Source organism: Arvicola amphibius, chromosome 6, assembly GCF_903992535.2.
Source record: "Arvicola amphibius chromosome 6, mArvAmp1.2, whole genome shotgun sequence".
Lineage (NCBI taxonomy): Eukaryota > Metazoa > Chordata > Mammalia > Rodentia > Cricetidae > Arvicola > Arvicola amphibius.
In genome coordinates, this window is record NC_052052.2 from 5,258,642 (window position 1) to 5,284,143 (window position 25,502).

Consider the following 25,502-nt stretch of genomic DNA (forward strand, 5'->3'; position numbering starts at 1 on the left):
CAGTCTCTGCAGATCTGTTGCAAGAGTTTAGCAGTCAAACTAAGACTTGAAGACCTTTTTCAAGGATCATTGCCTTCCTTGGAAGTTCAAGAGAAAAGACGTGTATGCTTTCCTGTCGTGCACATGCCTTGGAAATGCAACCACAATATAAAAAATTGGCTAAATTAAAGGACAAACATTTTTCCTTCCCCTCTGACTTTCCTTCTTGAGTAGTCCATAGTTGCTGTGTCTTTAGCACAAACCTCTTTGCTTCACCTGTGACAAATAAGTAGTTTGTGCATGCTAATGCTTCCTCCATAAAGAAATGTGTGTGTGGACTTTTAATTTCTTTAACTAGCTTAAGAACTGTAAATGAATTTTGTCCCTTATAACCTAGAGCATGCAGGATCATAAAATTCATAGTCTTAAGTTTGCATAACTGGCCATATTTTTTGATGCAAGCCAAACATGACCTGGTTTTGAGGAAAATAAGTCAGCTTGATAGTGCTAAGACATGACTTCCTTAAAGATGCTGCTTCCACTGGATTGATTACCCATTTATCTCCCTGTGTTTCTTAGCAAACAGAGACTTCTCAAATCTTAGTCCACACAGAGCACCTCAGACAGACGTGACTGCGCACGGGCGTGAAGAGCTGGCCGGTCTCGTTTCTGAACACGCTTCCAAGAACACAGTAAGATTTCAAGAGTTTTGCCTTCTCCAATGAATGAGGTGACTCCTAAGGACCTTCTCTAGGTGTTAAAATAGTCATTGGAAGCATCTCTTGCTGCGAAAGGTGAAACTGCTGAGAAGGTGCTGTGTGGTGTTTCTGGCCCGTGGCAGAGCGTCTGAAGGTAGACAGCAGCCCGCGCTCTAGCGCAGCCTCGTGTGTGTGTGTGTGTGTGTGTGTGTGTGTGTGTGTGCGCGCGCGCGCGCGCGCTGTCAGGTTCTTTCCTCCCCTCAGCATCCCGTGTTCTCTCCAGTAAAAAGGAAAGAAGCAGCCAACTGAACATGGCAGAGTAATTTCCTGCGTCTTCTTCTGATCTCCAAATTGTTACTTTCTATTTATATCATTCTTAGTTCCAATACCTACTCCCTCGAGTTGTAGCAGCTGGATTTAGGTAGAACAGGTGAGTTGAGATGTCATTTTTATGAGGAAATTTTAGAAGAGACCTTTAGTGTGTGTGTATACACATCTCTTATTGACAGTAATTAAGCCTCATATTTTATTGACAGCGGAGACGCCTTAATTTGATATTTAGACTTGAGCATCGCTTTAACTTAAAGTTTTTATAGGTATTACAAGGAGTCGTGTAGTGTTTCATAAGACAGCTTGTTCTACTAACGAGCATAGTGCTGTAGTAGGTGGTTAAAGAAACAGCTCTTGAGGAAACATTCACTATAATTCTAGACAGGGAAATAGGGAAACAGGTCCACGCGAGCAAGCACAGTGGCCGATTATCAGTGTAGTCGGTGACAAATCGAACAGACCTGAGGCACAATTCTTACGTAATGAGGTCTGTTGGGTGCAGCTTGTGAAGGAGGCAGATCTTGAGCTCGGTCTTCAAGCATAGAACCTGCATGACTGACAGGAAGACAGTCCCCTCCTGGGGGAGAACCGTTAGCCGAAGAGAAAAGCCTGTGTGCCGCATGTATATTTAGTCTGCACAGGAGCTGGTGTGGGCTTTTGGCATAGAGATCAAACTTTCAGGAAGCCTGGTGTCATTTTTATAATGGCTGCCAAGAAGCATGCTGAAGAAAACTATTTAGGAAGCTTTGTTCTTTATGAGGGGTGTGTGCGTGCATGTGGGCACATGCATGTATTTTAAGCCTTGGATTGTGGTAGAAATCCAGAAGAAACTGACTTTTCAGAGAGTATTGTGTGTAAGTTCCTCAAATTTTGTCTGATCTGTTTTTCCCAGGATACCTTTGTGGCAGTGTTTTCCCTTGTGTCTGGACGGCTAGTACACATTTCTGAGCAGGCTGCTTCGATCCTGAACTCTAAGAAAGATTTCTTGACATCTTCGCGGTTTGTCGACCTGCTTGCCCCTCGAGACATGAGGGTGTTCTATGCACACACTGTTCAGAGTCAGCTTCCTTTCTGGAGCAGCCAGACCCAAAGAGGTAATAAGACCAGTGTTAGGGTGAGTATCTTGCCCCAGGATCTGGTCATGCTTACAGAAGTAGTACAGACATGAGCATGGATTTACAGCATACATGTTGTTTTTCTTATTCTTTGTGCTTCATTTGTGTATTTACTTATTTTTCTTTTTTGTTTTTTGAGACAGGGTTTCCCTATGTAGCCAAGGCTGTCCTGGACCTCACTTTGTAGACCACACTGGACTCAAACTCAGGGATCTGCCTGTTTCTACACCTTTTTTTTTTTAAAGATTTATTTATTTATTTATTTATTTATTTATTTATTTATACAACATTCTGCCTCCATGTATGCCCGCACACCAGAGGAGGGCGCCAGATCTCTTTACAGATGGTTGTGAGCCACCATGTGGTTGCTGGGAATTGAACTCAGGACCTCAGGAAGAGCCAGCCACCTGTGCTCTTAACCTCTGAGCCATCTCTCTAGCCCTGTTTCTACATCTTTAGTGCTGGGATTAAAGGCATGCACCACAACAGGCTTTATTCTCCTTTTTAAAAGAAACACAATAAAATGGTATTTTTGTCATTTAGTGACATAATAAACCAATACATTTCTTTTTACTTACTGAAATTTTGTAGATTTTATATGAAAAATAGCTTTGATTGCCAGCATACTTCACAGTGGGTGATGGATATACAGGTACTCTTCCCTTGGAATCCATACAACATGCTTTCTTCCTGTGCTGACTTCATGAATTCCTCAGCTTGCTTTCTTACAGAACCCAGAACCACTAGCCCAGAGATGGCATCAACCAACATGAGCTGGGCCCTCCCTCATGATTTCTATTTGAGAAAATGTCTTACAGCAGGATCTCATGGCAGTATTTCCTCAGCTGAGACTCCTTCCTCTCTAGTGACTCTAGCTTGTGTCAGGTTGACACACAAAACCAGCCAGTATATAGTACCAAAAATGGCCTTAAATTGTAATCTGTCTGCCTCTACCTCCTGAGCGATAGGATTGCAGTCACATACCACCAGGCAAACTTGTGCAGTACTGTGGATCAAACCTAAGGTTTTGTGAAGACTAGGCAAGCATCTCCTGACTGAACTACATCCTGTTTATATGTGTATGAGTGTTTTTCTTGCTTGTCTGTCTGTGCACCACATGGGCTTCAGGCTCCATGGAAGCCATAAAAGAATGTTAGATTCTCTAGAACTGGAGTTCCAGACAGTTGTTAGCTGTCATCATGTGAGTGCAGGGAATTCAGTCTATGTCCTCTAGAAGATCAACCAGTATCTTAACACTGAGCCATCCCCTAGCGCCCCTTTTCTCTAATTTTCAAAAAAAAAGTTCATTTTATAGTTCTGAAAAGTGGAAAACAGGTAAGCATGGTAGCTAAGCCCAGCATTCTGGAGAATGAGGCATGGTATGACTTCAAGGCCTTTGGGGTCTACATGGTGAGAAACCCTAAGAAAGTGTAGCATGAGATTTGCTGTTTCTAATCATGTTTAAGTTCAGGGATTAATAGTATGAAATATGTTTACACTCTAGTGAGACAGACTGCCACAACTTTCTTACCTTTTGGCCTCCACTTTTATGGTGTTTTAAATCAAGTGCTCTCTACCTTCCTCTAGCTCCATTATCTCTCTTTTCCCATCTTAAAAATATTGCTATTGTTCATCTTCTTTTCCTAAATTCACGTTTCAACATTCATTGTCTATGTTTGTTTTTCTGCTTTCATGAATGACCCATTCTACGAACTTTCAACACTTGGGGCCAGTGATCCGTTGTAGATTTGGCCAGAACTGTTCTATATGCTGGGTTGATAAACATGTTGCCAGCTCTTTCCGGTTTTGTTTGTTGCTTTAATTTTTGTCTTTTGCTTTTTTTTCCTTCAACAGTGTTTGTACCGGTTAATCACTGACATGATATTTTCATCCCTCCTAAAACTTTATTGCATCCTGAAATCATTACTTCTGCGATGCAGGCCTGATGTGCATCTGGTTTACTCCAAATAGTATACTTCTGCTATATAAATCTGAGGTTTGAGCTTCAGCTGAGTACAGTTAGTAAGCTCCATGTCCGTTCTGGGCAGTGCCCATGTTACCTGCTTCAATCTCTTCCTCTGAGCTTAGAGGACATAAGTGGACACAACACAGAATGCTACATCCTCCACTGTCAGTTTGGCCATGTTTTAGGACATGCTTCCACTTAGTGTCGGTTGTATAAACCTCTCAGAAGGACCGGATGGCTGTTCAGAACTCACTTTCAGCTTGTGGAGTGCCTTATGGGCTTGTGTCCACTGAGATCACAGAGTCTGCCTCGTGATGAACATAGAAGCCTGGTGTAATGTGTAAAGGGTGTGAGCAAAGGGCAGTTTTCTGATTCTTTCCATCATCCTTTCCTTAGCCGTGCAAAGATGTCATCCTCTTCAGTATTTTGGATCTGCAGGGTTCTCACTCATTATGTTACTGTGTGTATTTTAGCAGTTTTCCATAGTTCTGTAACTTAGGTCTTTTACTTCAGTGAAGCATTTGGGCAAAGGTTCTGCCTCTTCATTTACCTCTAGGTTGTCACCGTGTATTTCAGTAAGGCTGGCGAAAACATAAACACTGCAGTAAGTGGTCTTGTCCTCAAGAGATGACATTAGCAGCACATTAGTCATGAGAGGGTCATGCATGTAACCTAGAGCACAGTGCTAGATCTCTCCAAGAGCAGAACAAAAGCAAGGGAAAGCAGTCACATTCATGTGCATCAGAGAACTGCAGTCTGCAGTCACTCTAGGATGTGCTTAGCTGGAGAGGAAGGGAAAGACGGCGGGCGCAGGCGAGAGCAGAGTGGTGGGGACAGCACTGCGTCCCTGAGGGGCTGCCTGTGAGGGACACAGTGGCCATTTTCCTTTCTTTCCAGCGTCACAGTATGGATATACATCAGTGAAATCCTTCTTCTGCAGAATCTTACGGTAAGTAAAGAGTATGGAGGCTCAAAATGTGGCTCTGAAATTTGCGCTCAACCCTTATGGTGATGCTTTCACATTCAGCTAGATTCTTCTATAGATGCAACAAAATGAGACAGAACAAATAAACAAAAAACTCTCTTGATTCTTACATGAGAATTTGTATGTGACTGGGCGGTTGTGGCGCACGCCTTTAATCCCAGCACTCGGGAGACAGAAGCGGGCGGATCCCTGAGTTGAAGGCCAGCCTGGTCTACAGAGTGAGTTCTGGGATAGCTAGGGCTGTTACACAGAGAAACCCTGTCTCAGAAAGCAAACAAAAAAAATTGTATGTGATTGAGAAGAAAAATAAAAAGACTGAAAGATAACTGCTAGCCCTGTATCACCAGGGCCTTGGCTTGAAGTTAACAATAAAATTGTTTTGAGCTGGGCAGTGGTAGCACACACTTTAGTTCCAGCGCTCGGGAGGCAGAGGCAGATGGGTCTCTGTGAGTTCGAGGCCAGCCAGGTCTACAAGAACTAGTTGCAGGACAGGCTCCAAAGCTACAGAGAAACTCTGTTTCGGAAAAACAAAACAAAACAAAAAAAAACTGTCTTGAGCCCCATTTTATTTGCTTTTTGTTTTTCAGTCACATTTAAAATTAATTTTTAAAATTTCCCCACACCTATCTCTTAGTTTTTATAATTTTTAATAGCAGGCCTTAAAAAGAGAGTGATGTAGAAGAAAATTGACCACACTTTAACAGAAGTGACTTCTTGTAGATAGGTGTCACCCTCTGAACAAGTTACTATAATGTTGCTTTCATAGTAAAAAGAAAAATTTTTATTATATTAAAAATATAAAAATTTATATTTTTTTATTTTTGAGACAGGGTTTCTCTATGTAGCCCTGGCTATACTGGAACTCACTCTATAGACCAGGCTGGCCTCAAACTTAACGGAGATCTACCTGTCTCTGTCCATTGAGTGCTGGAATTAAAGGCGTGCACCACCATACATAATAAGAAAAAACATTTTTAAGTGTCACAATTGCTAACAGCAGTATTTAAGTTAGTAACTACTCCAGATGTTTAGAGAAGAAAACATGTTTATAATGGAAATAATCAGATATTCTGTAAAACTGGGGGAATTTGAGCTAACAGTGTTTGTGGGCATACACAGGCGGGATAATCCGACCGATAGTCAACAGGTAAGAGGGCTGTATGGTTTATTGTGTCCTTCACAAGTGCACAGGCCTGAAATAGAGTAAACGTGGGGGCATCCCTGCAGGCGTCAGACAGGCAAGCCAACCCAGGAAGAGATAAGAATGAAAACCTGGTACAGGTTGACTTTGTCAGCCTGGATCAGACTTCACAGAGTTAATGACAGGAGACTTATTCCCAGTGTATTTAAGCCCAGTACAATTTGAAAAAAAAAAAAAAAAAAAAAAAAAAAGCTTCCTTGGGTAATACAATCCCCAGTGCATAGAGAAGCATAATTACATTAAAACTCAACTTGGGGTATTGTCATTCCCTCCAAGCAGATGGGGTCTAAAGATAACGCTGCCTGTGCTAGCTTAAGGGCATAAGGTCTGGCGTCATAGAGATAGGCTAGAGGTTATTTGGCTAGTTAGTTACCTCTGGTCCTGGTTGTAGGAGCTTGGGGGAGCCTCTGGCTATCAGGGCCATTTTGATTACTAACCACATCTGGTACTGGTTGTGGGAGCTTGTATGGCCTAGCCCAACAGATGACACAAATCACCAGGCTGTTAATCTCTTCCAGTTCCCTGCTTTCTGGATAGAAAGACAGGTTTTTCATCTTTACCACTGGAAAGACAAAATCCTGTGTGCTTAACATTCCTGGTTTCTCTAGAGATCTGTGGGAACAAGGACCTTCATGCTATGCTCCCAGCATAAATGACACACAGGTTTAAATTACACTAAATACTTGTAGGTCCTATCTGAATCAGACTGTTCAAAGCAAATTTTTTTGTCCCCATTTGTTTAAATTCTGTAAGCAGGAAACCAATAATGTATAAATACAAATGTGTCCACTAGCAACAAATTCTAGACAAGAGAACGAGTTCTCTCGTGAAGACAATGAAGAAATTGCTGTTTTATTCAGACATTTTGTCTGTTTTCTGTTGTTACAGAACCGCTAAGAGTATCTAGTTTTCAAAGGAGAAGGGTTTGGGCTTGCAGTTCTGGTGTCAGAGAGCATGAAGTCAGTGTCTGCTCGGCATTAGGCCGGGGCTTCATGATGAAGGGCAAACTGGCATGGGCAAAAAGGCAAAAGGAGCCAGACACCATAACAACCAGCTCTCACTAAAGTTAGCCCACTCTGACAGGGTCTGCATTGATTCCCGTCATAATAGTGGTGCTCCCCTGACCTCTCAGAGCCCCACATTGCTCTCACTGCCATTGCACTGTCTGGGGACTTTGGATATGTACTTTAGTGGCAAAGCACATCCAACTGGCGATGACGGGACCCTTCTCTGAGGAATCCCAGTTGCAGCAAGTGCCCTAAAGAAAGTGATCGAGTAAGCCAGGCAGCCTTAAGGAAGTTCCTGAGGAAATATGGTCTGTGTGGAAGGAACAGATGTGCAAAGGCCCTGGGGTGGAACACACCTGAGTGTGGAAAGGTTAATGGAGAACCTGGCTGGAACAGAAGGGAAGAGAGGAAAGTGGATGGAAAGTCAAGGCCTAGATCACAGGGAATTTCACACTCGGAAGGAAGTATTTGGTTGAGATTAATTGCTTTCAAAACCTTTTCCTAAGGATTTTCTAACCTAACAAGCAGAGAAAATAGTACAATGAACCAGTATGCTCTGATTACCCTACTATAAGCCATGGCCAGCCTGGTGCCACTTGTTCCTCCACCAGTTCTTCCCCTCTGCTCTCTTATCTCAGAACCCAGACATTTCCTCCACTAATATTTCAGAATGTATTTCTAAAAAGCAAAGTTACCGTTCACCTTATGATGATAAAACCATCCTGGTCTTTGACCAGTAGGAATACTTTTAGGATCGATGCCCTGCCCTTCTAGCAGTATCCGCACGGTCTTTGACAGCCTCCTTTGCCTTTAGTCATGTGACATCCCAGACTGAACATAGGCTTTTCACCCCAGACTCTGAGTCATGCTTTCTCCAGGTGTTCCCTTTTGCAGGTGGAGGGAAATGACCCCGTCTGAATGAGGGTCAGTCCTTACTCTGGGGCTGCAGTATTTGTGTACAGTGCTAAGAGGTTTCCTTTATCAAGAAAGCACATTTTAGATTAGAAAGGACTGTGTGGACTGCTGTGTAAAGGACCAGGTCATCTGTAGCACTGGAAGGCTTGGGTTGTAAAGTCAGGCTAGTGAGGTGGTAGAAGAAAAAACTTTGGTTGCTTTGCCAGGACTTACTGACTGAGGTTTCTGTCCTGCCTGGTCTTGCAGCCATTCAGCCCCAAAGAAATACACAGAGGTCTACATTAATTATAGACTGATTGGCCTAGTAGCTCGGGCTTATTAACTCATAACTATTAGCCCATAATACTTGTTTGTGTTAGCTACGTGGCTTGGTACCTTTTTTGGTGAGGCAGTCACATCTTACTTGCTCTGTGTCTGGCTTCCTCTCTGTCTGGGTGACGACTGCAGACTGAACCTTTCCTCTTCCCAGAATTCTCCTGTTCTCACCCCACCTATACTTCTTGCCTGGCTACTGGCCAATGAGCATTTATTTAAAATACAATTGACAGGGTACAGACCATTGTCCCACAGCAAGGACTTATGGGTTATAATTGGAACATGATATAAAAAGGAATGAGGGATTGGCAATAGGAATCTTGGGTGGAGATATCTGAGGCCCGGGAGCATGGAGCAAAAGCACCTTCCTGGAGAGGAGCTGTGTCTGAGTTAATCTGGGTTTACATTGAGATTGTATGAAAACATAGTTCTAGGTAGAGGTGCAGGCCAGCAGGTAATGTGTAGTGCAAGTGTATATAAGTGACATTTAGAACCCTTGGCATGGACAAGGCTGAAGAAGTTCTTTATAGAGGGAAGCTGGACAAATGGAGCATGAACTCTTGTGTAGTTAGGGGAAGGCTGTCGTCCACATGACTAAAATAGGAAGCACGGTCATAGTGAGGGTAGCCAGTACATTGGGACTGGCTCTGGCAGCTCTGAGACTGCCTTGGGATTGGGGTCACTAATCAAGATTAAGTTAGAAGAGAGACTTGATTGCAGACAAAGAAGAGTGGCTCACTCTTGGACAGTTAGACTCTACAGCTTGTGGCATGTCCCAGTAGCATAGAGGAGAAAGCTTTGTGCACATCCTCAGAGCTTCCTCAGTGAGACTGAAGAGGCGTCTGTCTCTATTCCAGAGGCCAGGTTAGGCAGCTAGGTTTTCTTTTCTTTTTCTTTTTTTTTTTAAGATTTATTTATTTATTGTATACACAATGTTAAGCCTCCTTGTATGCATGCAGGCCAGAAGAGGGCATCAGATCATATTACAGATGGTTGTGAGCCACCATGTGGTTGCTGGGAATTGAACTCAGGACCTCTGGAAGATCAGCCAGTGCTCTTAACCTCTGAGCCATCTCTCCAGCCCCAGCAGCTAGGTTTTAATGTGCTTTCCCCAGCCAGGCATTTTGCAGGACACTGCTGACCTTCAAGCCAAGCCTGCAGCAACCAATAAAGTAGCTGGAACTTTGGTCAGTTCTGTAACAACAGAAGAGGGGTGCACTAGAGTTGGGTTTAGCCATGTAATCACATGGGGCCCCATTTTCTATTTGTAGTACTGGTGTGCCTCACAGTGGAAGGGTAAAAGTCAACAGGAGTTTGGGGCATGGTCATGAGCAAGTCATGGGTGGGGTGACTCTCACAGTGATGTGAGCAGCCCTCCATAAAACTTCTTAGGCAGGGGCTGGAGAGTTGGCTCAGAGGTTAAGAGCACTGGCTGCTCTTCCAGAGGTCCTGAGTTCAATTCTCAGAAACCACGTGCTGGCTCACAACCATCTGTAATGAGATCTTGTGCCCTCTTCTGGACGGCAGACGTACATGCTGGCAAAACACTATATACATAATAAATAAATAAATCTTAAAAAAAAAAAAACTTCTTAGGCAGTGAGTAGTGGATGATCGTTATTGCCCAGAGGTACTAAGATTTCAAGCTAACCTTCCCTTTGGGGAAACAAACATCTTTAAACGTTTTAGATTGGGTCTTTCTGTATTGGGAATTCCTGGTAGAGCATCCCCAGCCTTTTCACAGTGGGCTGAGTGCACCTGTATCAGCTCTAATCACTTTGATCTCTTCAGTGGAGGTGGAGACAGAGCACAAAAGAAGCATTACTCTCCGTTCTGGATCCTCCCCTATTTGGTTCAAGTACATAGCTCTGCCCAGCCAGAACCAGAGCCTTGCTGTCTAGCACTGGCTGAGAAGATTCACTCTGGTTATGAAGGTAAGCCAGGATGTCCTGTGCTCAGTGAGAGGCAGAATGCGGTGTTCAGACAGGAGTGTGGGGAATGCTGTTCCTATAGTTTCTGGGCAGAAGGCTGTTTCATGTTCAGTGTGGGCTGTAAACTCACTTCTAGCTGGTGTTTACTGAGTGCTGTTTGCTGACCTTGACTTTCTGTGCTGTTATCACTGCCACAGTGTGACTTCAGCAGCAGAGTTGGATAGATACTAGTTACTTTAGTCCCTTCTCTATTGGTGACCTATTCTGTGGCCTTTTACAAGAACCTGTCTTAGATGAAATAATAGCACTAAAATCATTACATGAAGAAGCCACAAGAATGATTGCATTTGCTAGGGGTAGCACATGCCTTGAGGGGCCAAGGCATGAATGTCCTGAGTTTGATTCTCAATAGTTGGTGGAGGGGGAAGCAACATGTTCTTTTGGGGTGGGGGAGGTGGTTCAAGACAGGGTTTCTCTGTGTAGCTTTGGTGCCTGTTCTGGAATTAGCTCTTGTAGACCAGGCTGGCCTCGAACTCACAGAGATCCGCCTGCCTCTGCCTCCCAAGTGCTGGTACTAAAGGTGTGTACCACCACCGCCCGGCTGAAACAACATGTTCTACAAGTGTTTTGAAACTTCCAGAAATTGCAGTAAATATATTCAATAAACAGAAATACATTTCTAAACTTGTGTATAGGCAACTTCCATTTACTACCTAAAAACATAGTTGGCTCTGATGAGACATGATATGTGCTTTCCTACAAATTACCACCCTATAAGTCACAATGAAAACAGGACTATTGGAAAAATTAGTTTGGGGGCACAGTGATAAAAAAAATAATTACAAGTCAGGTGGTGGTGGCACATGTCTTTAATCTCAGCACTCAAGAGCAGAGTCAGGTGGATCTCTGTAAGTTTGAAGCCAGCCTGGTCTACAAGAGCTGGTTCCAGAACAGGCTCCAAAGTTACAGAGAAACCCTGTCTCAAAAAAATTACAAAAAACAAAAAGATAAAGGGACTAAAGAGATACCTCAGCAGTTAAGAGTACTGGCTGCACTTCAGTAGGTCCTGGTTCAATTCTCAGCACCCAATAGTGGCTCACAGCTGCCTGTGACTCCAGTCTAGGGGATCTCACTCCCTCTTCTGACCTAATCCTGCACATACATGCAGACCAAACGTACACACATAAATTTTCTTTTTTAAAAGGAAATAATAGAACCATTAATTTATACGTTAAACAATAACAACAGCACTCCTGTAACTGCCTTGGAATGCACTGAGGTAGCCACAGTTGAAATGTATCTGTGTTGTATGTATTCACGAGTAGCTCCAAACACTGGGTGCCTTTTTGTGCATTCACTTAGGGTTTCTTGCAATTGGCATCATGCTGAAGTAACTGATGTAAGCCTACTCTCAGAGTGTGGACTGCATTTTTCAGTGCACATTTTAGATCAGAACTTGCCTGACTCGATGGTACCAATTTTATTCTATAACAAATTGCTTTAGTGCTATTACAAGTGTTTTCATTTAGTTATACACTGCCACCAAAGAATATTCAGCCCTTCCCTTATTCCCACTTTACATATAAGATATTTATGATGAAGAAATAAGCTATTTAGAATGCAGCAGACTTTCTGTATTTAAATTTACCATAATTTAGTCATTACATATTGACCTCTTTAAAATCAAGTTAATAATGGAAACTATCATTTTACTGTGGCTTTGACTTCATGGCAGTCAGACCTTATATTTAAGTTAGATTTCTGCCGTTTCATTTTGAGATTTTATTCTTTGTATGTTTAGTATCTAGTTTAGTAGATGATTAATTGCATATTTGACCCTTAATTGGCCTATCTCCTATTTTTATAGCTCCTCGAATCCCTGTAAACAAAAGAATTTTTACTACAACACACACCCCAGGATGTGTGTTTCTTGAAGTAGATGAAAGGTAAATATTTCTTTGAGCCTAAAAGAAATTTGTTTTGGAAGACAAGCCAAGGTACTAGAGGTCTGTGTTGTGCTTTGTGTGGTGCTGTGTGTTCTGTGACAGTCGGTTTGCCTGCGTGGCTCCTGCTGCCGGTTACAGTGCAGCTTAAACTGAGTCCTCTTAAATACATTTTCAAATCACATTTATTTATTGGGGTGTGTGTGTGTGTGTGTGTGTGTGTGTGTGTGTGTGCTTGCCATGTGCATGTGGGGTCAGAGGACAGCTTTCTGGTATTGGGTCTCACCTTCCACTGTTTGGGTCTCAGGGATACATCTCAGGCCAGCGGGCTTGGGGGCATGTACTTGTACCTGTTGTCTGAATTTTAGTGTAAACATTCTGTATACTGTATTTTTAAAAGTGATTTACGTGATACCTTCCTAGATCTCATAACATTGAGGTATAAGTGGTGCAGGTGTTATTACTCTTATTTTACATAAATCAAGGATCAGTTCACCAAGAATATCTGACTATACTTAACTTAGGACCAAGACTTAAATCCTTTAGCATCTACTCTAGCAGTATTTCCATTTGACAAATGTGCTCAAATCAATTATGCTAAATATTGTAGTCTGAAGAGAGAGCAAAAAAGAGGACATACATTTTTAATAAAGGCTAAGTTTTAAGAATTTTTCTCTATTTTGAACTTACATTACTTTTCTTTTTAGGGCAGTTTTAAAATGATTTTATTTTTTTTTAACAGTGATAGATGATGCTTATTGCTGTTTTTCAGTATTTTTTAGAAAAAAATATTTACTTTATGTGTACAGGTGTTTTGTCTGCATGTATGTCTGTACCACGTGTGGATACACCTCTAAGGAGGACAGAAGACAGCTTCAGATCCCCTGGAACTGGAGTTACAGATGGTCATGAGCCACCATCTGGGTTCTGAGAATTGAACTCAGGTCCTCGGGAAGATCAGTCAGTGCTCTTAACTGCTGAGCATCTTTCCAGCTCCTGTTTTTTTGTATTTTTGTTTGGATAAAGCAAATGTTGGCCGGGTGGTGGTGGTGCACATCTTTAATCCCAGCACACAGAAGGCAGAGGCAGGCGGATCTCTGTGAGTTCAAGGCCAGCCTGGTTTACAAAGTGAGTTCTAAGACAGCCAGGGCTACACAGGAAAACACTATCTCGAAAAACCAAATAAGCAAATTTTGATATCAGCTAGTGTATTCAGCCCCACATATACACATTTATTTCAGAATTTTACTTATTCTTGAAATTTGAAAATCTGGGAAACATGCATCAGTGTAAAACAAAGCACAGAAAATGTTTATAGAGCCTGTTTTGTCTAAGCCATCCTTCCAAGGCCGCCTTATCCTGAAAACATTGCTGTGAGTATCGGTTGGGATGATAGTTGCCTTTGGGTACTATATTTTATTTGGGCACTACATTGTATTCAGTCAGTATTAACCATGTGTTTGTTCATCAGTCTTGGTTACTGTAGTGAAATACTGGAAATGGCGAACTTGTAAGGAGGAAAGAAATATTTAATCCCTGCGCACTTTCAGGCGATGGTCACTCAGCTGGCTCCATGGCTTTGAAACCTCTGGTGGGGCAGGACATGGTGGGAGCACACAGTGAAGTTAATCTGCTTTCTTCCTGGGACCAGAAAGTAAAGGGAGACAGGGCAGGAACCTGAATGAATGCTGCTTGCTGGCTCACTCCCTGACTCACCCATTGCCTCATGTTTTACTAGCCTGGGACCACCTTCCCTGGAAATGATGCCCACTGTACATTAAGACAGTTGAGGCAATCCCTCACAAACATGTCCACAGACTAATATGAAGACAGTTATTCAGTTGAGACTTCCATCAGGCAATTCTAAGCTGTTCAGGTTGACAATTAATGCCAATTCAGACAAGGCCTGAGGGCGTACCCCAGTACCCCTACTTCTTTCCACTAGGCTTTGCCTCCTAAAGGCTTCACCACACTGTACTAATGCTGTGTAAGTTCACAGCCCATTTTATCATTAGCATGCTGTTACATGTGCTCTTTCTAAATGATAGTGTAACAAAGAGCGCAAGACTCGTGAGGAACTTGATAAAAATTCATGTCCGTGGGTTATCTCCAGAGTGTGTGATTCACGAGTTCACAGTGAGCCCGCAAGCCTGCTCTTAGGGAATGAGGTGATTTTGATGCAATGTATCAGATGACTACTGACATAGTTAGCTTATATAGGTTTTTTTTACTTTCATGGGTGCATTAATGAACATCTTTTCATAAATGTTCCTCCTATTTAGAAATAAATAGGGAAGTTAGAGTTTGGTGATGTTTTATTTTGCAGAGCAGGAGAGGGATCCTTAAGTATGATAAGCACATCGCCTCTCACTGAGTTATGTTGCCAGCCTGAGTGGGTATTTTTAAGTATATAAAAACTACTTAATTACTTGCTCAGTATAACATGCTTCCTGTGCTGTGTACCTGTGCCCCAGGGCTGTGCCTTTGCTGGGTTACCTACCTCAGGATCTGATTGGAACTTCCATCTTAACATATGTGCACCCAGAAGATCGGCCTTTGATGGTTGCCATACACCAAAAAGGTGGGGCCTGCTCCTTTATGGATGCTGTTATTTGCCACTAATTGGTTCTGATTTTTCAGTTCATTTCTTATTAGAGTTTCACCTTTACCCAAATAAGAAATGTATTGAACTGCTAAAGTAACTGTTTCCTCCTTTAAAGTGATAACTGAAGCAGGACACTTGCAATCTTATCTGTGTAAAGTTTGGTTTTAATCTTGTTGCTTTACATAGTTTTAAAGTATGTTGGCCATCCTCCATTTGAACACTCGCCCATCAGATTCTGCACTCAGAATGGAGATTATGTCATTCTGGATTCCAGCTGGTCCAGCTTTGTGAACCCCTGGAGCCGGAAGGTTTCCTTTATCATTGGTCGGCATAAAGTTCGAACGTAAGTTCATCAGTTGGGGCTATGGGGTACAGAGGTGAGTGGGGCAGATGTTGTCTGTCATGGAAGACAGACATGATTGAGTTAAGTTTTATTGCTACTTTCATGGCACTGTCAGCACTCTGATTTTTCTAATAATGATTATAGTCTTGGGCGGTGCCTCAGCTCTTAGGTCACTGTGATGACTGTAGTCTTGGGTGGTGTCTCAGCTCTTAGGTCACTGTGATGACTGTAGTCTTGGGCGGTGCCTCAGCTCTTAGGTCACTGTGATGACTGTAGTCTTGGGTGGTGTCTCAGCTCTTAGGTCACAGTAGCTCTACTGTAGGTCTGTGACTCCAGGTCCAGGGGAGCCAGTGTCCACTTCTGGCCTTCACAGGTACCAGGCATGCACATGGTGCACAGACAAATACTCCATACACATTAAAAAATTAAATTAAAATTTTTTAAAGATTTAATTTTGTAAGTACAAGTGTTTTGCTTGCATGTATGTAAGTATACTGAGTATGTACCTGGGTCCATGGAGGCAACAAGAAGACACTGGGTCCTCTGGGACTGGAGTTACAGACTGTTGTAAGCAGCTGTTGTAAGCGGCTCGTGAGAGCCGGGAACCAAACCCAGATCCTCTTTAAAGCAAAAAGTGTTCCTAACCACGGAGCCCTCTCGTTGGCTTCTCACTTGGCTGTTTCTTGGTTAGTTCTTCTATCCAGCCTGGGCTGGGCAAACATTCTCCCACAGGGCTACATCACCCAGCCTCACACCAAATGTCAGGGATAATGCCTACATCCTAAGACTTCATGAGGTGATATATCTGACTCAGTATTTCTCATCAGTACCCACTCTACTGAGGACCCAAGAGGTAGTTTCCTGTCATGACGAATGTGTGAGCCTTGGTACCTAAACTGGTCCCTTCCTTTATCTCTCATCTTCCCTTAATAACGTGGGGACCTCGAGAGGTTGACACCCATTATAGGGTGGTTCTTATAAAGCACTTGAACAATGACGATCACTCTCTAACAGTGGTTCTCAAACTTCCTGATGCCGGGACCCTTTAATACAGCTCCTCATGTTGTGGTGACCCCAGCCATAAAATTATTTTATTGCTACTTTGTAGCTGTAATTTTGCCACTGTTATGAATCATATTGTAAATTTTTTTGGAGATAGGGATTTGCCAAAGGGGTTGTTGCAACCCTCAGGTTGAGAACTGCTGCTTTTATGGCTTTTGAAAATGTTATTTTCATTTTCTTAGAAACTAGCATAGTTTTTAGGAGGAGGTCTTAATAAATGTCAATTTCCTCTCTTTGTCATCTTTATTGGTATTCACTATATTCAGGTAGTTTTTATTTCGTTTTTTAATTTATCGTGTAAGATGGGGGAATATGTAACATGACACACATGTGGCGCTCAGAGAACATCTTGTGTGGGTATCACCTTTCACCATGGGCTCTGAGATCCACCTCCAGTCTTCAGGCTTACACAACAAACTATTTTACCCACTGAACCATCTCAGTGGCAGATTTTATTTTGGGGGGGGTGGTTTTTTAAATTACATTGTTAAAAAAGAAAACAAACTATCTCTTTTTATTTTACATACCAATCCCAGTTCCCACTCCCTCCCTCCTATCCCCTCCACCTACTCCCCCACCTAACTCCCCATCCACTCCTCAGAGAGGGTAGGGAACATTGCTTTGAGAAAGGTCCAGGGCCCTCCCTGCTATATATAGGCTGAGCAAGGTATCTATCCAAAGAGAATAGGTTCCCCAAAAGCCAGTACAAGCAGCAGGGACAAATCCTGGTGCTACTGCCAATGGCTCCACAGTCTTCCCCAGCCATACAACTGTCATCCACATTCAGAGGGTCTAGTTTGGCCCTGTGTTGGTTTCTTCCCTGTCCAGCTGGAGTTGGTGAGCTCTCATTAGCTCAGATTTTAAATCCTCCGAAGTTTATAAATGAGATGGGAGGTAGGAGTGTGACAGCCTCATATTCACCACTAGGGGGGGATGTAGAGCATCTTTATCAGGTAACATAGGTGATTAGTAGCTTTATATTTTATTTATTTTTGGTGTTTTGAGCCAAGCTCTCACTATGTAGTTCTGGCTGTCCTAGAACTTACTATGTAGACCAGGGTGGCCTCACAGAGATCCTCCTGCCTCTGCCTCCCAAGTCCTGGGATCAAAGGCATGTGCTACCATGCCCAACTAAGTCTTTTAAAGTTTATTTTTACTATGTTTTTTTTAACTATGTGTAGATTAGGTGTATATGCCTGCATGTGGGTATGTGCAGATGCCAGAGGTTATGAGTCACTTGTCATGGGTGGTAAGAACCACTCCAGTTCTCTGGAAGAGTAACAGGTTCTCTTAACCACGGAGCCATCTCCAGCCCAGCTTTAAGTATGTAAGCTTGGCAAATTTAGGGTCTTAACATTTGTACAGAGGGTTCACTCAGTCGGACTTTAAAACCAGTCCTTACTGAATCTCTTAGGAGCAAAAGAAATTTGTTTTCGCTGGCTTTATGTATATAAATACATTTACTAAATTCTCACACACACACACACACACAGACACAGACACACACAGACCACACACACACACACACACACACACACACACACAGAGCCCTGAGCCTGTTACATAAAGATCAGTGCTGTAGAGAAATTTAAACTGTGCAGGTGTTTGCCTGTAATCCCAGTTCTCAGGAGGTAGAACTAGCCTAATTGTAGCAAGATTTGACTCAAAAAACAGGGGCTGAGATGTAATTTATGGTGAATTGTTTTCTTAGCTTGTTCAAGGTCCTGTGTTTTGTTCCCAGGACCACGTGGGTTAGAGTTGTTATGTCTATTTTGATTCTTTGGGAATTTTAACTCCATATTTTCTGAATCTAGAGTTAAAAGTTGGTTCATCAGAACATAGCTGATTCTTTAAATGGTCTGTTGCAAGCACTTTAGTCTTCATTTTAGATGAATTTGATTGCTTGGCTCATTGTTTTTCTTGGCATTTTATAGGAGCCCATTAAATGAGAATGTTTTTGCTACCAGAATAAAAAAGGCCCCTAATAACGACAAAGACATAGCAGAATTGCAAGAACAGATTCACAGACTTCTTCTGCAGGTAAAGTGAGAGGTTTTTAAAGCACACGATTTCCTAGATTGTGTTTTGTTAGTTTGGTCTCAGTGAGGTCAGACCACAAGAACACACTGAGGAGAGAGGAACCTTTACCTCCACATCTTAGAAATGTTTGCTCTTCTCTTTGCTTCTATGGATTAAGTTCTGTTCATTTAGTTCCTTATTCTGAGTGAGATGCACAGGACATTTTTGGCTGCACTTACTTTAGCACAGCAGACTGGGCTGCAGTGTCAGGGCAGACCCTTTCTTTCTTGCTTTCTTCATGAGAAACTCTTCTCATGCTTCAGACACCAGCAGTGTGCTCAGCTCCTGAGCTTGAACGTCAGTGTTTTTTTAAAATAATTCCTTTTTTTTATATTTATTTATTTATGTATACAATATTCTGTCTGTGTGTATGCCTTCAGGCCAGAAGAGGGCATCAGACCCCATTACAGATGGTTGTGAGCCACCATGTGGTTGCTGGGAATTGAACTCGGGACCTTTGGAAGAGCAGGCAATGCTCTTAACCTCTGAGCCATCTCTCCAGCCCAATAATTCCATTTTTAAAAGTAGAAGAACGAGATGGTTGGTCTCAGTATTTCTTGTCATTATAAAGGAAGAAGAGGAAAATTAATTGTTGGAAAGAACAACCAAAGATGGGTCCTGTTAGTAAATAAAGTTAAGTGTGTCAGTGTTGAATGTGAGCCCAGAGCTTTTCAGAAATGTTTTTTTATAAAATCTCAGGGTTCATGAAATCTCTGAAAATTTTTAAAAATCTGTTTTTATTTTATGTGTTCTGTCTATTCTAAATTGAGCATAAGGAACCGAAGTTTGTTTTATTTTATAAAATTATTTATGATTTACAAAAAGCAGTTGCTTTATGGCATCTAAAAGGACATGTTGCTGCAATCTCTACGTAGACTAGAAAGTTAGGCCTGCCCTGAGAGTAGGAAGGCACTGAGGCGTTTCACACCAGTGTCCAGGCTGACAGCTTCCATACCTACTGTAATGTTTAAGAAGCCCTTCGCTGTGTGGTGGTTGTAGACTGGAAGCTCTGAGGTGAACATCCTTACTACACACACAGCAGTGACTGAGCTGGCCCCTTCCTCCTAGCCCGTTCATGCCAGTGCTTCCAGTGGTTACGGGAGTCTGGGCAGCAGCGGTTCACAGGAGCAGCACGTCAGCATCCCCTCTTCCAGTGAGTCAAGTGGACACTGTGTGGAGGACGCACAGAAGGAGCAGGTGTGTGGAAGATGGATTGTGTGCAAATGTAATGTGTCAGTGGACTCCTGTACCTGTGACTTCTTAGGACTTGTCACTTGACAAATTTAAATTTATTTTAGAAAATGATTTGAATGGAAATAAATAAATGTCTGTAAAAAAAAGTCTGAGATAGGCTTAGTGGCAAATGCTTACTATTCCAGCAGAGTGAAAGCAAGAGCTCTGAGGCCAGCTGGGCTACATGGTAAGAACCCTGTCTTTAGAGGAGAAAAAAAAATCACCTTTGCCAGGTGACATTTGGATTAACTGTATGCTTTCCTAAAAGCAGTGTACCATGAGTAGATGGACGTACAGTTTGGCATCATTGTACAGTGGCTCCGCAAGAAGTGGAATTGAAGTGAGGGCTGCTTTTAGTCTTGTCTCAAAGAACCAAGGTTAAGCATGTGTTGTTTGTATATCTTTTAGTGCACACCTCTACATTTATAAACCCTGTTTTGTTATTCTTCTCCCTAAGATGACCTTGCAGCAGGTCTGTGCCAGTGTAAACAAAATTAAGAATGTGGGTCAACAGCTGTACATTGAGTCGATGGCCAGAGCAGTCAAACCAGTGATGGACACGTGCATGGAGCTGCGGGGTGGTGGTAAGTCAGCAGAGTGGCCCTCAGCTGCTCCTGAATCTGTCTCTTCATAGACAGCTGCATGTATGCACTCTGAGCAAAGCCCCTGAGCTCTGTGCTGCTCTCTAGCTTGCAGAATTTCCCAGAAAATGGAATAGTATTGACAGGAGTGATGTACTCGCTGCACAGTACCACTTGGAAACTAAACAGTTTTACAATATAGCTCAGTATGCCTTAATAAAGATTTAATTATTTTGATACCATCTGTCTTAGTTAGGTTTCCTATTGTTGTGAAGAGACACCATGAACACAGCAACTCCTATAACAAAAACATTTCCTTGGGGTGGCTTGCTTATAGTTTCAGAGTTCAGTTATTATCATCGTGATGGGGAGTATGGTGGTGTGCAGGCAGATGTGGTGCTGGAGTAGCTGAGAGTGCTACTTATAGACAACAGGAAGTCAACTGACAGTCACACTGAAGGAAGCTTGAGCAAAAGAGACCTCAAAGCCTGCCCCCACAGTGACACATGTCCTCCAACTAGGCCATTTCTAATAGTGCCACTCCCTTTGGGGGCCATTTTCTTTCAAACCACATTACACTCCCTGGCCCCCAAAGACTTGGAGCCATATCATAATGAAAAAAAATGTATTTAGTCCAACTTCAGAAGTTCCCACAATCAATAATAGTCTCAAGCCGGGCGGTGGTGGCGCACGCCTTTAATCCCAGCACTCGGGAGGCAGAGGCAGGTGGATCTCTGAGTTCAAGGCCAGCCTGGTCTACAAGAGCTAGTTCCAGGACAGGCTCTAGAAACTACAGGGAAACCCTGTCTCGAAAAACCAAAAAATAATAATAATAATAATAGTCTCAAACTTATTTCAAAGTCTCTTCTGAGAAGCATGACAATCTCTTAACTATAATCCTCATAAAATTCAAAATCAAAAAGATCACATACTTCTAACATATATTGACACAGAATATACATTAGCTTTCTAAAACATGGGGAAGGGAGCATAGCAAGGAAATACTGAACAAAAGCAAGACTAAAAACCAGCTGTACAAACTCCAAACTCTGCAGCTCTCTGTCCGATGTCAAAATGCTTTGTAGATCTTCAACTCTGTTCAGCTTTGTTGACTACAACACACTTCTTTCTCTTGGGCTGGTTCCACTCCCTGTTAGCAACTCTGTCTGGAGGTTTCTCTCCCACTTGCCAGTTCCTGAATAACCAACCACTCTGAAGCTTAATCTTAATTACAAACTGTTTGGCCAGTGCCTCAGGCTTCTTACTGGCTAGCTCTACAAAGACAGAAAAGAGGAGAGGATGTGGGATACCCCTCTGTATGCTGTGAATAAGTTTTATTACCATTGGTTAATAGAGAAGCTGCTTTGGCGTAAGGCAGGATAGAATATAACTAAGCGGGAAATCCAAACATATATACAGGAGAAGAAGGGCAGGATTGGGAGGAATGTGAGCCAGCTGCCAAGAAGAGAGATATCAGCAGCAGCCTAAGGAGAAAGATACCAGAACAGAGGTAATACCACAGCCACATGGCGATACATGGATTAATAGAAATGAGTTAATTTATAAAAGAGAGCTAGCCAGTTATAAGCCTGAGCTGTCAGCCAAGCAATTATACTTAATATTAGCCTCTGAGTGATTATTTCATAAGCAGCTGCTGGGACTGATGGGAAGGAGAGAAACTAGTCCAGCGGGACCAGGCTAGACAGAGAAAAACATTTGGATACACAACTCTGCTCGGCAGGTATCCTATGACTCTGGCATCTCTACCATCTTGGGTTCTCCAAGGCAGCCCAGGCTTCAACTTGACAGCTTCATGAAACGCCTCTGTACTAGGCCTCCATTCAGGGATACCCCTGACACATGCCTGGCTTCAGCAACTTTATTCCATAACTCCTTTCTTCTATCCTTAACTCTAAACACAAAAGCATGTGACCAAAGCTGCCAAGTTCTGTTGCTTGCTGGAATGGGAACATGGCCTCCTGATTCAATTAAATCTTCACCGACTTTCTGGCTTTCACTGCCTTAGCTTGGCTGTCCTGAAATTGCTCTGTAGAACAAGCTGGCCTCAAACTCAGAGATCTGCCAGTCTCTGCCTTCTGAGTGCTGGAATTAAAGGTGTGCCCTCCCATCTCTAAACTTTTATTTAGGTTTTTTTTTTTTTTTTTTTTTTTTTTACAAGTTAGAAACTCAGCTAGCTGAGATCTCGCCCTGAGGTTACCACTCCTTTATTCCATTTCTTAATCTGTTTATCTCCTTGAACACAGGATTTAGCTCTACTCCACTTCCCAGTGTTCTTTTTCTCCTCAAAATTTTCATTTTGTAATTTACCCTGCTCAGCTTGACTTCCTGTTGCAAGATGTAGCACTCTCAGCTCTAACACCACGCCTACCTGCACACCACCATGCTCCCCACCATGGTGATAATGAACTGAACCTCTGAAACTGTAAGCAAGCCACCCCAATTAAAGGTTTATGGTGTCTCATTACAGCAACAGGAAACCCAAGACAGAAGTTGGTACCAGGAGTGGAATATTGTGATAGGTCTGACCATGTATTTGTTTGGAGGAATCTGGACTTTGGACTTGGGTTTGTAAAGCAGTGGAATGCTTTAAGCTCTGCTTAATGGGCCATCCTAGTAGAAGCATGGAAGACAGAGGTGCTAAGAGTCATTTGAACTGTCAGGGACTCAACTCAAGCTTGAGGGAAGCTTGAGCAGAGACCTCAAAACCTGCCCCCACAGTGACACACTTCCTCCAGCTAGGCCATACTTCCTAACCATGCCGTTCTCTTTGGGGACGATTTTCTTTCAAACCACCACACCATCAGATACTCAGTTTCTTTCCTTTCTAAGCTATCCAAACCCGAAAGAAAATAATTTTTAATACAGATAATAAAGAATATTAAAATAATCCTTTTCTGTCACTTCAAATAAATGAAGAATAATCTAGACTGAGTGGAAAATTTGACCTTTGAGCTTTTCTTGAGTGTGAGGTAAGGCTCACTCCAAAAGTATTGGATCAGCTGATTATATTCAGTGGTATTATGTTGGAAAGCTCCCTAGTTACCTAGCAGACGAAAAAAATCTGTATTTGGAGATTAGATTGGATTGTGGGGATGGAACCTAGGGTCTTGCTAGGCAAACACTCTTCCGTTGAACCACACTGCCGGCCTGTGTGCAGTGACTTATTTACTTCCCTGTTTCTCATTTTACACATTGATTGTTTTTTTAAATATTTATTTATTTATTATGTATACAATATTCTGTCTGTGTGTACGTCTTCAGGCCAGAAGAGGGCAACAGACCCCCATTACAGATGGTTGTGAGCCACCATGTGGTTGCAGGGAATTGAACTCAGGACCTTTGGAAGAGCAGGCTCTTAACCTCTGAGCCATCTCTCCAGCCCACATTGATTGTTCTTTTGTTTTTCTCCTTGAAGTTTAATACAGTTTTAGAAATCATGAATGTTGATTGTGTAAATTTTATAATAGTATTTATCATTGTCAATTGTAAGCTTACATAACATGGGTGACATTTATTTTCTAAGACCAGTAGTAACAGTAGCTGGGTTGTTGAGGATCTGTCGGGACTTTTAAGGCAGCAGACTAGGAAGGTGGGTCAGTGGGTAAAGTCCTGGCTGCACAAGTGTGAGTACTAGTTCAGATCCGCAGGACTCATGTAAAGGCCAGGCATGGCCATGCATGCTGGCAGCTCCAGTGCTAAGGTGTGGAGACAGTCAGATCCCAGGGACCCACTAGCCAGCCAATCTACCCAGCGCAGCTCCTGATTCGGTGAGAGACCTGATCTTAAAAACTAAAGTGGAGAATTACAGAAGATACCAAAATTGACGTTTGATCTATACTCACGTGCACACATAAGTAACACTGCCACACCCCAAAGCATCTCAGACTACTGAGCACATGTTACTGCTACTTTGGGCTCTGTGTAATATTATGTCAAAATTTCTGAGCTCTCCAGGGTAATAGCATATACCTCCTACAATCAGAAGGCAGAGGCTGCTAGATTGTTGTTAAGTTGTTAAGTTCCAGGCCAGCCCGGGCTGCAAAATGAGACCTTCTCTTCCTCACAGGGCTTTGCTTTGTTTTGTTTTGTTTTTCTGATGTTGTAATTTTCAAACAAGAAGGCATTTATTTCTCACAGTGTGGACAGGTAAGGTGTCTAGGGTCAAGGTATGGAAAATACAGTGTTCAGTGTGAGCCCTGACTGCTTCCAAGAATGAGCTTGAATACCCCACAACCTTCAAGGAAAAGAAAAACCTCTCCCTACATGACAGAAGAACAAAAACAACAAAAAGAGTCTTAGCTCATTCTTTTATTCTCACCCCATGGCTTTGAGGCAGAGCTCATCCCTCCATTGTCACCCCCGTGGCTTTGAGGTGGAGCTCATCATTCAGTTATCTCAAATTCCTGAGGTAAAACAGTCCTTCTCTAACATCCTCCAACATGCTAGGACTGGATGCATGCCACTACATCAACCTCCAGCTGTTTTATAAGGTCACTAACCCCATTCATAAAGGGATATGCAAGTGCTTCCGTTTTCTGCTCAGGAATGAAGAAAGAGCATCAGTCCATCCACACTTAGAGTGAAAAAGACAGCAAATCTACAACCTTTCTGTACTATCCCCGTTGGAGTACTGAAGTAGCCGCTAGCAGTTCTGAAATCCAAGGAAAGGCTCAGGCTTGTGAAACAGTTGTTTCACGGATGGACAAAGCAAACACTGGACTGCTGCTGACTGGCTGACTCAGTAAGTACACTGGCTTACTGAATCAGGGAAGTTACAAGGGAGAAATTGTCACCAAGATAAATGCAAAGGGGGAGCAAGAGCTGAAAATGGAGCAGGTATTCAAGACACTCTCAAAACAGCCACCACTTGAAGCACAGAGTCTGGCTAGAGGACTTTGGAAGTAGTCATTCAGAAAACCATAGTCAAAACAGACTGCAAGCCCAGCCTAAGGTTGCATTAATCCAAGCCCAGGCCTTTACAGGGATATGGCTGCTCCATCTCTGCTGTCTTTGACAGTTTTAATAAGAAATGAAGTTTATGGAAAGACAAGAAACAAAGTGGTCACTAAAGGAATACACAAACACACTGCAGTGGAAATACTTGACAAGTAGGATAATTGTGAATGGTGCATTGCTGGGCTAGTGGGCAAAATGGGCCATGAGCAGCCAGCTCTGAGAAGGAACTGATGAAAT

At 42.6% G+C, this 25,502-nt stretch overlaps 1 protein-coding gene across 9 annotated transcripts in view; it reads left to right on the top strand.

Moving 5' to 3' along the window:
• Window positions 1-25,502, top strand: part of Per3 (period circadian regulator 3) — a 51,425-nt gene that overhangs the window by 1,167 nt on the left and 24,756 nt on the right. For 6 of the 9 annotated variants that reach the window (XM_038334133.2, XM_038334132.2, XM_038334130.2 and 3 more), the window contains exons 3-12: window positions 559-671; window positions 1,900-2,101; window positions 4,986-5,037; window positions 10,303-10,445; window positions 12,310-12,388; window positions 14,860-14,966; window positions 15,177-15,333; window positions 18,330-18,435; window positions 19,543-19,671; window positions 20,165-20,291. In XM_038334133.2, the coding sequence (XP_038190061.1) occupies window positions 559-671; window positions 1,900-2,101; window positions 4,986-5,037; window positions 10,303-10,445; window positions 12,310-12,388; window positions 14,860-14,966; window positions 15,177-15,333; window positions 18,330-18,435; window positions 19,543-19,671; window positions 20,165-20,291 (1,215 nt within the window). The other 3 variants (XM_038334137.2, XM_038334134.2, XM_038334138.2) reach the window with 3 other exon arrangements.